The sequence below is a fragment of the Mauremys reevesii genome, linkage group 8 (genome assembly GCF_016161935.1).
Source record: "Mauremys reevesii isolate NIE-2019 linkage group 8, ASM1616193v1, whole genome shotgun sequence".
NCBI classification, from domain to species: domain Eukaryota; kingdom Metazoa; phylum Chordata; order Testudines; family Geoemydidae; genus Mauremys; species Mauremys reevesii.
The window spans coordinates 49,472,795-49,488,386 of record NC_052630.1 but is presented as its reverse complement, the minus strand read 5'-3'; the positions used below and the strand labels follow the sequence as shown (position 1 = coordinate 49,488,386).

Here is a 15,592-nt window from a genome sequence, read left to right as displayed (position 1 = left end):
GTTCTATCTCAACTTTCATTACCACAGGCATTACCCTCCCTTCTCCCTACAAAGGGCATAAACCAGAGATAGGAACCAGATCTGGATTCTGCCCTAGTCCAAGGGTATTCAGATCCAGGCTTTGAATTCAGGCCCCATGTCTAATACAGAGATCACCTATTTCAAACAGATCCTTTTACCTTTTTCTTGCTCCTGCTCCAAAGAATTAGAACATTCGATGCAGGGGATACTCTTTAGTGACCAGGGGATGGACTAAATGACTTAACAGGTCTTTTCCATCTCTAAACTCCATGGACATGATTCTGATCTCATCCTGATCTATATCAGGAACAACTCCAACTAGGTCAATAGAACTACCACAATGTACAACCAGTGTAAGGCCAGAACCAGTCCCTGCGATGTTCTGACTGCCCGACAGCACTGCCTTCCTGTTCTTTAGAGCAGTCCTATTTATTATTCTACCCTCATGGAATGGATGTTGTGTTAAGCTGATTAAGACTCACAGTCCCCATGGCCCTATTGTCGGAGTGCTTACTAGAAGCAGTCTGCCCTGAAACACTGCATGTTGAAAACACTCATGTTAAAAATGTGGGCCGAGTACAGCGTCCAGTGTGGGAGAGTTTTATTCAGAAAGCAGCACTCAATAGGCACTATGCATTGTGCAGAGCTGAATTCAATTACATTTGCACCTCAGCTCTTCAAAAGAGATGAGAAAAAGCCTGAAGATGCTGTCCACTCTACAGTGCTGAAATCACTTCCTCTGTATTCATAGTTAGATTAAAAGAGCTCCCTTTAAATCCGCTGCAGACATACACACCAGTCAAGGCACATGGAAAGGCCTTGTAACCTGCTTTCATGTGATAACAGAAGCTAGCAACAACAAAAACCCTTCTTGTCTGATATATCTATAGATCAGGGCCTCTTACACTAGTCTTGCCTTGACTCCATTGGGCACAAAGGATTACAGCATATGCGAGAGGGGATGGAAAAGTAGATATACTTGTTGGGGATGAACTTGAGTTCAAGATGAAAACAGACAAGGCCAGATCCCCAGGTGGTGTAAATCAACGAGGCTCCATTGACAAGGGAGATTATGCTGCGATTTACAGCAGCTGAGGATCTGACCCTATACAGAGTCAGAGAACGTACTGTAGATGGCTTCTTCCCTGAGAGACATGTTAGAAGTAAGTTTAAATGAAAATAGAAGCGAGTAACAAGCACAATAAACCTGTTTCTTTTCTAATATATCTATGAAACAGAAGCATCTTGGGATGAACAATGAAACAACGAGCTCTGTAGACTGCAGTTGCTTCCACCATTCCCTTGTTTAAGAGCCAGGGCATCACATTACATTTACTCTAGCAACATATCTGGGCACTTTCCAGGAGAACAATAGGTTGTTTTTGTTGGTTTGTTTTAAAAAAAACACCTTTATTTAAGATGTTTTGCTTCTTTGTGTTCACACATAACAGGGCTCTTTCATTCTTCCTGGCATATTAATAGCTGTCTGTTCCGTTTGTCTTTCATATTTGCATAAGGTTCTGGGGGAATTGTGTACAAATGGTAAAAAGGAAAAAAAATCAATACACTATTTATAATTTGTAGTTTGAAATTTCTTTCAAAGTCAGCTTCGATTTTAAAGATCTGAATATAAATTAAGAAATGTGGTCTTCACAAAGCACCAGGGACTATAACGTGTGTGTCTTTGAAGCAGATTTCATTGTGTGTTTAATACTATACATGACAAGTCTCTCACTAGATCTTGTGTTAAAAAGCACAGAGACTGTAAAATAGGGGCTGTTTGCCTTTTGACCAAAATGAAATCACTTGACTATTCACACCCCAAGAATTGGTGGTGGGGACTGAATAGAAAAACCAACAACAAAACCAGGGTTTGTAAATGTCTTCCCACTTTTTAATCACACTCCCTTTGATGTTAAACTTACACGGGCATTGCACACCCAGAGAATGCGGTTTACACCCATTTCCTGCGTAACTGACACTGCCATTTAAGCCATCATTGAAACTGAATCAAAGATTTCCCCACAAGTTTGTGCCCATTTGTGCCACAGTCCAGATTCTCCTCACACATACACTGGTTTTCACTAGTGTAAGTCCACTGACTTCTGGGGAGTTGGTCCTTATTTACCCTTGGCATGAATGAAAACAGAATCTGGACTTGCGTATGAAATCTGGTCCACTATAATTAATATTTTTCACTGAGGATGATCACAGCTGTGGTCACTGGGCCTTGTTCTTCTTGCAGTTACACTATATCACAAATAACTCCAGTGGACAGGGCAAATTCCCTCTCTCATGTACAAAAGTGTAAATCAGTACAACTCCTACGCCAGTGATAAGCTAGTGTGCAACTTTTGTGAGCTAAAACTCAGATGCAAGTTCCTGATACTGCAGAACTATTGAGATCACATAGGACTGGTAAAGCATTAACTCAGACCCCCACACTGTGAGCATGTCTTCATTTGAAAATTGCATCAAGCTAGAACTTGTCCACGAAGAATCACGCAACCTACCACAATGCTGACCATGACTTTGCAGTTTGCATAGACCTGGACCAGCTGTGTCCAACACCATGTCTGCTGGGTCATGGGTACACCCTGCTGAATTTTCTAACGAAGACAAGCCCTACATGAACTGGATTGTCCTGACACTTATATGGATGTAGTAACTCAATTGAAATCAGTCTGGTTACATGTTTGTATTGATGAGAAAAGAACACTGGTATTTCCCAAACTATCTGTGTATATTGGGAACAATTAATTTAACAAGATCCATGGAAAACTATCACAAGATGTCACACTCTCATTCATTGTACCCAGTAGAGTTACTGAGTGTCATGCCATTATACCTTGTGGCATATGATGAGTTAATCCAGGGGTTCTCAAACTGGGGGTCGTGACCCCTCAGGGAGTCACGAAGTTATTACAGGGGGTTTGCGAGCTGTCAGCCTCCATCCCAAACCCTGCTTCGCCTCCAGCATGTATAATAGTGTTAAATATAAAAAAGTGTTTTTAATTTATAAGGAGGGGTCGCACTCAGAGGCTTGTTATGTGAGAGGGGGTCCCCACCGCTGAGTTAATTAGTACAAGCAATGAGCTTATTGCATAATGAGGCATGACATGTGAAGTAAGCCAAGAGATAGCTTATGCACTTGATGGAGTTACTATGATTTATCAGGCTGATTCATGACCTCGGAAGTCAATTCATGTCCTTCCTGGATTGCAGTAAGCCTTGTGTGATGTTGTATCATATGGTATATGTCATGTGACATGTGTAGGGAGGTGCTGTGCCCTCTTCGAAGCTTTGCCTCTCTAATTTCACAGGAGGCCGCGTGTTCACTAATCCTCAGGACTGTGCCCAGCATTTGATGAATGGCGACACCATGAGTGGAGTCTACACCATCTCCATCAATGGGGACCTCAGCCAGCGAGTGCAGGTGTACTGCGACATGACCACGGATGGGGGAGGATGGATTGTAAGCCTCCATGTAGAACTCATCATCAGAACAATTAGAGCTGGGGCACATTTTTAGGACAAAAAAACTTTTTTTCCCATTGAAATCTGCAGTTTCAGGTTGACTGAAACTTTGTGCAAATTTTTGTTGGATTTGGCAAAATGTTTAGTTGGGGGAGAATTTCCCTCAAATTCAAAAGGTTTAGATTTTTTTTAAATTCAAAATGATTTTCATTTGAATTTTATTTCAATTTCATTAAATAAAATTTGAAAGGTAAAAAAACTTTTTTTTTTCTAATTTTTTCAGTTTGGACAGTAAACAGGAACATCAGTTATTTGCACAGCTCTACTAATGGTTTTCCATTTCCCAGCACCATCCTTCTATTCCAGAGGATCCCCCACAATGCGTCAGATACCATACAGGGCCACATCATTCACAAAGGCCAAGCAGCCACCTCTGGGGAGGAATGCAGCAGCTGTTTGGCAGCACATGGCAACAGTTACGGGGAGGAAGGAAAAGTTATCCTAATCCAAGTGAAAGAATGAACCATCTGGGTAGAATGTAACTTGGGGGGGGACACAAGGTTTAACATCACTACTCTATCTCAGGGTTAGATTGCAGCTGGCCTTTGAGTGGTTGTGCAAAGGGGGGGCAAAGGTGCAAGTACCCTTCCTACTCCTTGCACTCTGGTTATAATCAAAGTCCCCAGGCTCTTCTAATTGCAGGGACAGCTCCCTGCTAATAGCTGCTGGGGAGAAAGCAGGGAGAAGCTATGTCCAAGTTCTCACATGTATCAGCAGTGGCGCAGGTCAGCACTGTAAGTCACAGCAGCAGGCACACTCCTCCTCAGTGCCCGGCTGGTCTTTGAGACATAATGTGTCCTAGTGCCGAGCAGTGCAGCCCTGCACCACCCCCTGTGCAAGGATAAAGCTAAAAAAACCAAGTCCAAAATATGCCATAGGACCTTCGTCATTACTCCTCCAATAGCCTCCCCAGCAGCATGGTGGCTCCAACTCTATGCTAGGGCACTGGTGCAATGGAAACAGTGATGTTTCCTGAATAAGCAGCACTACTGCCTGCAGCAATGGGGTCTATCCTTCAACTCTCCCATCCAAGAACAAACCAAGCCTGATGCTGCTTAGTTTTGGAGTTCAGATGAGACCACAACTTTTGGATGTGGGGCTATAAGCCACAACAGAGAAACACTGTATGCCCATAATAAATGAAAGTAAAGCACAGCTCTGGCCACACAGCTATGAAAGACAGCAAAGCAAGGCACCAAAAGAGGCTTAATACAGTCTACTTCATTGTCCACGTCTTAAGGAATGGGTCCTGAGCTGTTAATAGGAGCTGCACTTGGAGAAATTCCCTTTGAGTGATTTGAAATGTTTGCAGCTCCTTTTGGAAGTAAAGCATAGCCTGAAGCTGAAACTGATCTATTGTCCTCTACATGAAATTAAATGGATACTAGCTTTCAAAGTAAATGATTTGCACTCACAGGGCTCACCATATGGTGGTGTGAGCCATCAGCTAGAGTGACTTTGTACAGTGCTTTTAGAGGCAAATGCTATTTAGCTGAATCGCATAAACACACCCTGACTCAGGTGGACCGGCACCAGAACCAGAGAATACTCTGCTGTTCCAACTGGATTGTGTTGTCACGCTGTCTCTCACACATTAGTATCTACACATGTTAGCATATGCGCAGTCAGAAAAGGGCCTCCTCAATCAAAGTATAAATTCCTAACACTGCTGGTGTGGATTCTTTCGCCAAAGCTTTTACCTGCTTTTTTACTCTGCTTCAAAGCCTCACAGCTGATTTCATGCTGAAGGGCTTACAGAAATAACTAGTTAAAAAGAAAATCACATGCTGAAAAGTGGGCAGTGTTGTCCATTGGTTAGAGCGGGGAACTTGACATTAGGATTTCTAGATTCTGTTCCCAGCTCTCCAACTGATTTGCTGTGGACATCACTTAACTTCCGTTTATCCACCTGTAAATTGACTGTTGCCATACATGTCTAACTTCCAGGCCTGTAGTGAGAATTAATACATTAACCTCTCAAGCTCTGAGCGCCTCACTTGAAGGGTGGTATAGAAAGGCAAAAGTACTATCTTTTAATTTCACATATAACAAAGCCCATTTGGCTATGATCTATCATTGTTTCTTCCTTAAGCAAAGATTCTTCCATGTGGCTTTCATTCCTTCTCCCTTTGTAGGTGTTCCAGAGACGGCAGAATGGGCTGACAGATTTCTTTCGAAAGTGGATGGATTACCGCATTGGCTTTGGAAACCTAGAGGATGAGTTTTGGCTGGGTAATGCCCTTACCTCTTTGTCTGTCACTGACAGTCAGCCTGGCTGTGATCAGTGGACACTTTGCATCTTTCAATCGGACACTTATCTCTGCAAGCTTAATTTCCATCTCTCTGTGTCTGCGTATCATTAGAGAGGTTATCTGTCCATCTCTCCCCTATTGATCTGCTTTTCTTCACCATGGTATTTCCTCCTTTGTTCTGTCTGCACTCATATCATTAGCAACGTGTCATGCGGAGGAAATGTGACATAAAAGGAGATCACAAAGGTGCAGCAGTTCCTGATTTGTTAGGTGGCACAGTAGGCTTTTTCACTGGCCTTGCGCCCATGGAGACCTGATTTCAAATCTCCTTAGATCACAAAAGGAATGGAGCATGGCCGTTCTGTCCAATTCCCTGGAAGGTTTTTGTCTGCATTATAAATACACGCTGCAATTTAACATGATTGGTAATTTCTTCTCAGAAGAAGCCCAGGCCTAGCATGGTGGAAACTGAGGAATGAGTGGGCGAGGCACTGGCAAAGCTCTGCGTGAGTGGAGCATGTACAATTAATATCGTCAGTGGATGGCTGTAACTGGCATTTCTCATCCCTGATCTTAATGAGTGAGAATATTCACCTGAGGAAATGTAAAAACCAGATATTGATGATTTAGCATTGCTTCAGACCGAAATGCTGTCACACAGGGACAGGACTATGCGTGTACACACTGGAGGTGGGCCCAAGGTGCAAACACCCTTCAAATGTAAGGTGTTTGGCATCAGAAGCCAGATTCGGATTTTGCAAACGATTCCTATTACAATGAGTCAAACCCCAAAACTGCAGAGCCAAACACTCCAGACTTACTGATGCTAGAAATCTGGGTCCAGTGTCTTGTTCTGTACATAAGTGTAAAGTCCACATTCGGTCACTAAGGGCAGAGACACGAACTGAGGCAGGGTGGCTTTTCTTCAAAGCACTGGTGATTTCTGGGTTCTCCTCCTCTGCATTTGCTTGCCATACATTTTCACTGAGCCCAGAATCTCCTTCCATTTTCTTCCCAGAATTGCCAACAGGTACCAGATCTCACCTGAACCCTCTACTTTTCTCTGCAGGGCTGGATAACATTCAGAAGATCACATCGCAGGGACGCTATGAGCTACGAATAGACATGCGAGATGGCCAAGAGGCAACTTACGCCTATTACGACAAGTTCTCCGTCGGTGATGCCAGGAGTCTGTACAAGCTCCGGATAGGAGACTACAATGGCACTTCCGGTACACACTATCACTAACAAGCACCTACGTGCAGCAGGAAGCTTTCTGGACTGGTGGGTCCGAAACGCCTGCAGTGCATAAGCTTGAGCAGTGTAAGGAAATCCCACCACTCAAAAAATTAATTCCTTTCCTGGATGCTACTACCACTCTGGCCCATCCAAATAGAGGCCCTTAGTTGTCTCTGCTGCCTTGTGAGTAATCAGATAAACCACTATGGTAATCACCAGGAGGCACATGTTTAATCAGCACATAGAATTTTCCATGGGCAGTACTATACAACACTCATTGCTGTTCAGCTAATTGGATCAATAATGAGAGCTAGTGCCTCGTACAACAAAAACAGCAGATCAGCCTGTTAATGCCATGCTTCCATAGGAACTGAAAAGCTGATGCCATCCATATAGTACCATTATATACTTTGCTAGAACGTTAGCCCAGCCACTGTTCTTGGGTGAGACAGAACTGCTAAGCTTCACCCACCACAATGTTGGCAGGACGATGTTCTAACATTGAGATACCTTCAGGGGGGTGGTGGGGGAGAACTCACTTCCACAACTAAGGGTATGTCTACACTACAAGAGTAGTTCGATTTAACTTAGGTCGAATTTGTGGATTCGCCCTTATGAAGTCGAATTTGTGTATCCACACTAAGGACACTAATTCGACTTTGTGAGTCCACACTAACGGGGCAAGCGTCGACATTGGAAGCGGTGCATTCTGGGCAGCTATCCCACAGTTACCGCAGTCCCCGCTTCCCATTGGAATGCTGGGTAGAACCCCCAATGCCTGCTGGGGGAAAAATGTGTCGAGGGTGGTTTTGGGTAACTGTCGTCATTCAACCGTCACTCCCGCCCTCCCTCCCTGAAAGCGCCGGTGGGAAATCTGTTTGCGCACTTTTCTGGTCAGTGACAGCGCGGATGCCACAGCACTGCGAGCATGGAGCCCGCTGCGATCATCGCTGCACTTATGGCCATTGTCAACTCCTCGCACCTTATCATCCACCTCTTCCACAGTCAGCTGCTGAGAAATCGGGCGAGGAGGCTCCGGCAGCGCGGTGAGGACATGAAGTGTCAGAGTGGCACAGACCTCTCACAAAGCACGGGATCCCGCGCCGCGGAGATCATGGTGGCAATGGGTCACGTTCATGCTATGGGACGGCGATTCTGGGCCCGGGAAACAAGCAAGGACTGGTGGGACCGCATAGTGCTGCAGGTCTGGGATGAATCACAGTGGCTGCAAAACTTCAGGATGCGTAAGGGCACTTTCCTTGAACTGTGTGACTTGCTGTCCCCTGCCCTGAAGCGCCAGGACACCCAGATGCGAGCAGCCCTGAGTGTGCAGAAGCGAGTGGCTATAGCCCTCTGGAAACTTGCAACGCCAGATAGCTACCGGTCAGTAGCGAACCACTTTGGCGTGGGCAAATCTACCGTGGGGGTTGCTGTGATGCAAGTAGCCCACGCAATCGTTGAGCTCCTGCTCTCAAAGGTAGTGACCCTGGGAAACGTCCAGGTCGTCATAGATGGCTTCGCCGCGATGGGATTCCCAAACTGCGGTGGGGCTATAGATGGGACTCACATCCCTATCCTGGGACCGGCCCACCAGGCCAGCCAATATATTAACCGAAAGGGCTACTTTTCAATGGTGCTGCAAGCACTGGTGGACCATAGGGGACGTTTTACCAACATCTACGTCGGGTGGCCGGGCAAGGTTCATGACGCGCGTGTTTTCAGGAACTCTTGTCTGTTTAGATGCCTGCAGGAAGGTAGTTTCTTCCCGGACCACAAAATAACTGTTGGGGATGTGGAGATGCCTACAGTGATCCCCGGGGACCCAGCCTACCCGCTAATGCCCTGGCTCATGAAGCCCTATACAGGCACCCTGGACAGTGACAAGGAGCTCTTCAACTACCAGCTGAGCAAGTGCAGAATGGTGGTGGAGTGTGCTTTCGGACGTCTCAAGGGGAGATGGAGGAGCTTACTGACTCGCTCAGATCTCAGCGAAACCAATATCCCCATTGTTATTGCAGCTTGCTGTGTGCTCCACAATCTCTGTGAGAGCAAGGGGGAGACCTTTATGGCGGGATGGGAGGTTGAGGCAAATCGCCTGGCTGCTGATTACGCTCAGCCAGACACCCGTGCCATTAGAAGAGCCCAGCGGGAAGCGCTGTGCATCCGGGAGGCTTTGAAAGCTAGTTTCCTCAGAGAGCAGGGTAACCTATGACTGTCCAGTCTCTTTACAGAGAAGCTGAACCTGCCCCTGTTTCAGTTACTATTGACTTTTTTCAGCGGTTACATACCCCGTTCACCAGGTTTCCCCCCTTCCAACAGATGTTTAAAAATAAAGTTATTGGAACATTTTTAATTAACAAAGTTTTCTTTACTAACGAATTTGCGTTAAAGGGTTCAAACAGGGACACAGACTGTGGTGGGTACGGTGTGCAGTGATGTACAGACCGCTTCTACACTCGAGGAATGACAGGCTCCTGCTCCTACAGCGGGGAGGACGGTTACAGGAGGGTGTGCAGGAAGGGGTGAGTTTGCAGGAAGGGGTGAGGGGTGTGTGGGAAGGGTGAGTTGGTGTAGAGGGCTGATGGCTCTGGCTGGGGCTCAGGGCATCGGAGAGGCTCATGGCTAGGGTGGAAGGGCATGGTAAGGGCAGCCTGCCTTGCCATTTGTGGATGCCAGGCGCTCGGACCCTGGGGCAGCATACACCTCCCAGACTGACCTGGGGCAGCAGACACCTCCCAGACTGACCCGGGTGCCTAGTGACTGCACTCTGTGTGTGACCTGCTGTTGATCCTGCCCCCATGTCTGTACCCTGGTAATGGTGGCTGTCCTATGCAATTAACAAACCCCTATCTCCCCTTCACACAAAGTCTTCTGCAAAGAAACATGATGGAAACAGTAATGAACAGCAAACTATTTTTAATTCTCAACTACACAGTTGGGGGATGAAACTGGGATTTTGGATTGGGTGAGCCAGGAAGGGAAGCAATTCTCATACTTTAGGGAATGAGAGCTGTTTGTTACATGAGCGCTCTGCTGGGGTGGAGTGACAGTTTTCACGGCCCCTAGCGCCCCTCCTTCTTGTGATTTTGGGTGAGGGGGGGGACAGGACTTTGTGGCGGGGGAGGGCGGTTGCAGATACAGTTCAGGGGGGCTCTCTCCTCCTGCCTGCGGTCCTGCAGAACATCCACAAGGCGCCGGAGTGTGTCCATTTGCTCCCTCATTAGTCCAAGCAGCGTTTGAGTTGCCTGCTGGTCTTCCTGCTGCCACCTGTCCTCCCGTTCGCTGTGTGATCGCTGCTGCTGAGAGAGGGTCTCCCTCCACTGGCTCTGCTGGGCCGCCTCGGCTCTGTAGCAGGCCATCAGTTCAGCGAACATCTCGTCCCGAGTCTTTTTCTTTCGCCGCCTAATCTGCGCCAGCCTCTGTGAGGGGGATGCCGGGGCAGTTCGGGAAAGAGCCACAGCTGTGTGATGGGAAAAAGGAAGTGATTTCCTTGCAAAGATACATGTTTGCGAACACTGAACACAGTCTAGTCTGTTTCTGTGAACAAGACCATACACGGCACCTATCTCATGCGCTCTCAGGACAAGTTCGAATTTTCGGCATTCGCTTTCATTGCCTGGGGTCTTGCATTGGAGATCGGACAAGCGGGGCAAGACAGCAGAATCCATGTAGCAGCCGGGCCTGATAAGCCGTAAACTTTAGGCTGCTTAACAGTTAATGGATAGCAGTGCCCTCCTGCTGCAGGCAATCTGGAAAGCATAAAGTCTGACCCTGTTCCACCCCCTCGCGGCTGTCCCTGGGAAAGATCCCTGTATGCTTTCCCTCTGCAGCCTCCACCATGTGGCTGTTAAACGATGGTCATTGTTATGCAAAGGAAAAGTCAAGCATTCCCAATAGTAACATTACACTAATTCCCCTAATTAGATGCAGCAGTCGCCGAGCGAGATCACCCTGAGGCGGGTCACTAAGAGAGACAGAGAGCGCATGCTGCGTGAAACCCTGCACAGACCAGGGCCCTATGCTGCCATGCTCGTGGAGGCAATGCTCCCACTGTACCTGAGGATAGCCTGGCGTGGAAGAGTGTGCTTCCACGGAGCACCCAATAAGGCACCTCTCCCCAGGAACCTCCTGCGGAGGCTTTTCGAGTACCTCTACGAGAGCTTCGTGGAACTCTCCCAAGAGGATTTCTGTTCTATCCCTATATGTATTGACCTTCTTTTCATATAGTTTTTATTCCTGTTTTTTAAAAAAATAAATGTTTACATGTTTATAGCACTTACCGACTGATCCTTCCCCTGATTCAGAGTCCGGGTTAATGGCCGGGGAGGGTTGGTAGGGGATCTCTGTGAGGCTGGTGAAGAGATCCTGGTTGTCGGGGAAATCAGTAGTGTAAGTGCTGTCACGTGCCTCGTCCTCCACAAACCCTTCCTCATCTTCCCCATCCACGAACATCGCCGAGGAACTGCCCGTCAACACTATCCCATCCTCAGAGTCCATGGTCACTGGTGGGGCAGTGGTGGCAGACCCACCGAGAATGGCATGCAGTGCCTCGTAGAAGCGGCATGTCTGGGGCTGGGCTCCGGAGCGTCCGTTTGCCGCTTTGATTTTTTGGTAGCCTTGTCTCAGGTCCTTGATTTTCACACGGCACTGCGTTGCATCCCGGCTGTATCCTCTGAGTGCCATGGCTTTGGAGACCTTCTCGTAGGTCTTTGCATTCCGTTTTTTGGAGCACAGCTCCGAAAGCACAGACTCATCGCCCCACACAGCGATCAGATCCAAGACTTCCCGGTCAGTCCATGCTGGGGCCCTCTTTCTACTCTGAGATTGCATGGACTCCTCTGCTGGAGAGCTCTGCATTGTTGCCGGTGCTGCTGAGCTCGCCCCGATGTCCAACCAGGAATTGAGATTCAAACTGGCCAGACAGGAAAAGGAATTCAAATTTTCCCAGGGCTTTTCCTGTATGGCTGATCAGAACATCTGAGCTCGGACTGCTGTCCAGAGCGTCAACATAGTGGTGCACTGTGGGATAGCTCCCGGAGCTACTAAGGTCGATTTCCGTCCACACATAGGCTAACTCGACATAGCCATGTTGAATTTAGCGCTACTCCCCTCGTCGGGGTGGAGTACCGAATTCGAACTAAAGAGCCCTCTAGGTCAAACTAATTAGCTTCCTGGTGTGGACGGTTGCACGGTTAAATCGAATTAACGCTGCTAAATTTGACATAAACTCCTAGTGTAGACCAGGCCTAAGACTAGATATTTCAATGAATAACAAGATAAGCCGCAGCTTGTCAGGGACAGACAGAGGCAGCCAGGTCTAGTGGTTAGCAGAAAGTCATGTTTGGGTTACCAGGAATCAGGCAGGAGCCAGACACACCAATCCAGACAGGGTCAGGCACGACTCAGGAAGCAAGCAGATCAGCAGCTGAAGCACTAGGCGAGATGTCCAAGCAGCAGCCACCTAGGGCCTACTTGTGCAAACCGTTTCCTGTGCCTCTCTTTGGGTTAAATATGATGCCTTGACCAATCAGAGCTTCTGGGTGTTCCTCCAATCAGGGCTCCCTGATGTCGCTTCAGGTTTAATGCTTTCTCCACTCAGTCAGTGAGTAGCAAACTGCTGGGTGCGAGCAGGGACGTGTTAGATGAGTGGAAACCCAGTGGCCCCAGGTTCAAGATGGAGGGGGGGAGTCAGGATACAGCTATTCTAGCTTGGATAAAAATGTCTAATGACCATAAATGCCCAGACTCCAGGTACAAGGCAACCACTCTCTGCCTGGGGCAGCAAGAAACCGTCCACCATATGTAAGATGTAGAATTGTCAATGCCTGTAAGACATCTAGTACTGGGAGAGGAAAGACAGTGGACTAGATGAACTGTTAGTTTGATACAGCATAGCAGTTCCTATGGCCCAGACCCTCAAAGGTATTGAGGCACCTAATTCCCATTGAAATCAAGGGGAGTTAGGCACTTCAATACCTCTGAGGATCCTGGCCTATGTTTGTATCATATCTAGGAGTCTGACACTCCTCCCCTACCCCCAAACTGGCTGAATTATAATGCAACAAAACGCTTTGTGCTTCAAACCCTTTTCTGCAGAGTTAATAATGACAGAGGGGAACCACCCTTTTTGCCCCTTGAAAGGAGTAAAGGTTTCCCAGCCAGTATATTTCCCTTGGGTTTTCCCACATGTATACTCTGTGTGTGTACGCACATGCACATCTCTGTGTTCTTTTTTCAGGACTGTGCATAATTAATATTTTCTGGTCTCTTTGGTATTCTCTTGGGGCATTACAAAGCATTTATTCACTTCTTATTGCCCATCATACATTTAGGGTTACTTTGGAAACATAGAAGCATGACAAAAGTGAAGCAGAAGATGGGCCCAACCCAAAAACCCTAGACTGGAAAATCTCCCAACTGTAGGAAAGTTCACATCATGATCCAAACTCTGCAGCCAACACCTGCCTGCAATGAGCCAAACCACTTCCCCAGATTTGAAAAGCCCCAAACTTTGCAAACTCAGGCTTACCTCTCATTACCATATTCATTACCCTTTCAGACCACAGTCTGAAGGGACCAATGTTTAGAAGGAGAAAACAATCTCTTTGGCCAATGGGTGTAAACAGAAACCCTTCATTAGAGCAGTGATGGGTCCTCGCCTCACACCTACATCTAGATTTCCAGTTCTGCGGTGTTTGGATCCAGGAATTTGCTTTAGCCATGAAATTCAGAACTGGACCTGGCTGCAGGTTTTTACCATCTCCAAAGCCCAAAAGGGTTCAGATCCAAGGATCTAGATTTTGTTCAGGCCCATCTTTACACCAGAGTGTCAGCAGAAAGATCTAGGACCCAAGAGGTCAGGAGGTTAGGAACTCAAACTAATCTTATTCCTGTCGCATTCTGCCAGTCTTCAACTCTTTGAGCTGGAAAGCTATAGATTAGCAGAATGAACAATGTTATTACATCATAATTTACTCATTGTAGAGAGACTAGCCAGGCCTGACATGGTCGTGCTTACACACCGCAGGCGCACCCCTGAGCCTCTCCTCACAGCGTCTCCCTTTATACAGGAGATTCACTCACCTATCACCAGGGACGTCCGTTCTCCACCAAGGACAGAGACAACGACGTTGCTGTTACAAACTGCGCCATGTCATACAAAGGGGCCTGGTGGTATAAGAACTGCCACCGGACCAACCTCAACGGCAAGTACGGCGAGTCCCGGCACAGTCAGGTAAGCGCAGAACCACGCAGCAGAGAGACAGTGCTTCTCATAACCAGGAGCCCCAAGGTGCCTTTCCCGGGCCCTTCCCTTTCATTACACTGGGCACAGTCCAGCTGGTTTCAGGAGGGAAACTTTAAAGCAATGTCTCTTGCCTTGTGAGTGGAAGACACAGGAAAACTAATGAGTTAGCACATACATGAGAGCAGTGGGGGGATAACAAGCCAGAGAGAGAAACCTGCACATTTCTTGCCCAGAGAGTAATAAGAGAAGCTGCTTCATTAAACAAACTCTTTTCTTTCTTCCCACTTAACTTCCAAGTTCAAACATGTTTCCTTCTTTCCCCACCCCCTCCACCTGTTTTGTTGTTTTTGCCCTGTGCCTTTCTCTCCTTCCGCTCGCAGGGGATTAACTGGTTCCACTGGAAAGGCCACGAGTTCTCCATACCCTTTGTGGAAATGAAGATGCGACCCTACAACCACCGTAACATCTCGGGACGGAAACGACGGTCCCTACAGCTGTGAGCCAGCAGGAATCCTGTCCCTCCCCGCCCCAGCCACCCGACCTTTTCTGTCATTCGTTTGTATTTTATAATATGAAAAGGGAAAAGAAATACTACTACTCTGAGCTAGCAACCTGGTCCATAGGAGTCCTGGAAGGGCTGACTGAGCGGCTGGTAGGCTTTGGAAAGGGAAGGGCCTCAACATCTTCCCAGTGAAATGCCAAGTGCCCGCTCCCCCTGCCCACAACATGGAAAGAGCACGAGAGATGGATTTTTAGTATTTTTTTAAAGACTTATAAATCCCAGGTGAACCCCCTAGGACATGTTTTTGTTGAAGGTGCTCCCTCACCACCATCTCCACGGCAGCAGGGCCTCCTTCACGCTGCAGGTCCTGTCAGCCAGGGACGTCGATGGAGGCTGGCCAGGCCACGCTCTGGGGGCAAGTTTGCTTTTCAGCTGAGCTGTTGGACTAGGGCCTGCAGCTGAGGCCGCCTGTAGCACCAGCTGCAGCCGCATGTAGCACCAGCTGCACCTGGGCAGGGACCACACATAGCGCCCGGTCATTTGATCATACTCAGAGGCAACAAGTCTGATGCCCCTTCATCCCAGGGACAGAGACTCCACCTCCTCCCTCTGTCATACCAGCCAGGGAGAGCCTGCCCCCTCCCCAACATAATGCCCAATCCCTCTGTTAGCCATGATGATGCAGCTGTCCCGCTCCCTTTGACCAAGAACACACAGTGTTCCTTATCCCCAGGAGCTCGCTACATGCGTGTACACATACACAGTGGGGAGAAGTGAATTTCAAGCTTGGCATTG

At 47.7% G+C, this 15,592-nt stretch overlaps 1 protein-coding gene across 1 annotated transcript in view; it reads left to right on the top strand.

The window, feature by feature from the left end:
* The window catches only part of TNR (tenascin R), a 314,626-nt gene extending 299,183 nt beyond the window's left edge, over positions 1–15,443 (top strand). Inside the window, exons 20-24 of the mRNA XM_039483709.1 lie at positions 3,345–3,496; positions 5,694–5,790; positions 6,880–7,041; positions 14,120–14,283; positions 14,676–15,443. Of these exons, the coding sequence (XP_039339643.1) occupies positions 3,345–3,496; positions 5,694–5,790; positions 6,880–7,041; positions 14,120–14,283; positions 14,676–14,795 (695 nt within the window). The 3' untranslated portion in view covers positions 14,796–15,443. The remainder of the gene's footprint in view (positions 1–3,344; positions 3,497–5,693; positions 5,791–6,879; positions 7,042–14,119; positions 14,284–14,675) is intronic.
* Positions 15,444–15,592: the final 149 nt, after the last annotated feature.